Here is a 1207-nt window from a genome sequence, read left to right on the forward strand (position 1 = left end):
CATTCTCACTGTGTCCTCACATGGGAGAGGGAAGAGGGAGGGGTTGGAGGAAGGGGCTTTGGCCTCTCTTCCTCTTCTTATAGGGACACTAATCGCATCATGACCTCATCTAAACCTAATCACCTCCCAAAGGCCCCACCGCCAGATGCTATCACATGGGGGATTAGGGTTTCAACATATGAACAGGGGAGACACAAACATTCAGTCCATAACAACATCAAATTCCTCTTAGTAATTTTGCATCCACTTACCCCCTCACCACACTCATTGGCTATAAATCTCCACTTGTCCCTGTTATATTGAGTTGAGTTCGGTCTCTCTCCCCTATTGCAATAGTCTTGAAGAAAGTCTTCTTTACCATTTTAACAGGCCTCAGGATAACTTTTTTTTTTTTTTTTTTTTTTTTGCAGAGTCCAGGCCTTTTATTTTCTTTACACCCATCATGCCATGAACTCGTAGGGAATGGGCTCCAGCAGCTCAGGCTCCTTTCCATTAGTTCTCACGAAGTGTGCTTCTCTGGGTGGAGCAGGCTGGCGCTTCAGCTGAACCCAAGTACCCTTCTCTTTGGCTTCCTTCTTTTTCTGATCATTTTCCTTCACCCGTTTCAGGAAGCTATCTCGGCTCTTAGAGTGCTTAATATGCTCTATACGCACATTAATTCTCTTGGCAAGAATCTTGCCCTTAACTTGTTTGTTTACAATGATGCCAACAGCATGCTGGGTAACATTGTAGACTCTTCCGGTTTTGCCATGGTAACATTTGTGGGGCATTCCTTTTTGTACAGTGCCCATTCCCTTGATATCTACAATATCACCTTTCTTGTAGATTCACATGTATGTGGCCAAAGGAACAACTCAATGTTTTCTAAAAGGCCTAGAGAACATGTAGCGGGTGCCCCTCCTCTTCCCTTTTGTGTTGGTCATTTTGGCGAATTACTGGAAGATGGCGGTTCCGGCCGAAAAGCTCAGGATAACTTTTAACAGGCCCTTAAGGGGAAAAGTTACCTCTGCCAGGCACCAGGACTCCATTTAGCCAACTATTCTCTAGCTACTTAAGGCCTGCTTCAGCCCGTTAAACAGGACCCCAATGGCTCTAGCCAGCTGCCTAATATTAAGCAAGAAAGACTTTACTAAGGATTGGCAGTCCTTGATGGGCATTTGTTTGCAGTATCTGTGAGCAAACTTATGAAATTCCCATCAGTCAAACA

The 1207-nt window shown here is 44.7% G+C and overlaps 1 protein-coding gene across 1 annotated transcript; it reads right to left on the reverse strand.

Annotated features, from left to right (window-relative positions):
- Nucleotides 1–387: 387 nt before the first annotated feature.
- LOC130841885 (60S ribosomal protein L21-like) lies at nucleotides 388–958 on the reverse strand. The gene has a single exon (XM_057718494.1). It carries the CDS (start codon nucleotides 789–791, stop codon nucleotides 441–443), a length of 351 nt encoding a protein of 116 aa, XP_057574477.1. The 5' UTR covers nucleotides 792–958; the 3' UTR covers nucleotides 388–440.
- Between the last annotated feature and the right edge of the window lie 249 nt (nucleotides 959–1207).

The sequence above is a fragment of the Hippopotamus amphibius genome, chromosome X, assembly GCF_030028045.1.
Source record: "Hippopotamus amphibius kiboko isolate mHipAmp2 chromosome X, mHipAmp2.hap2, whole genome shotgun sequence".
NCBI classification, from domain to species: Eukaryota; Metazoa; Chordata; class Mammalia; order Artiodactyla; family Hippopotamidae; genus Hippopotamus; species Hippopotamus amphibius.

What these genes read in the sequence shown, in the direction of transcription:
- LOC130841885 (XM_057718494.1), bottom strand. Translation starts at nt 791, where the DNA reads ATGGGCACTGTACAAAAAGGAATGCCCCACAAATGTTACCATGGCAAA.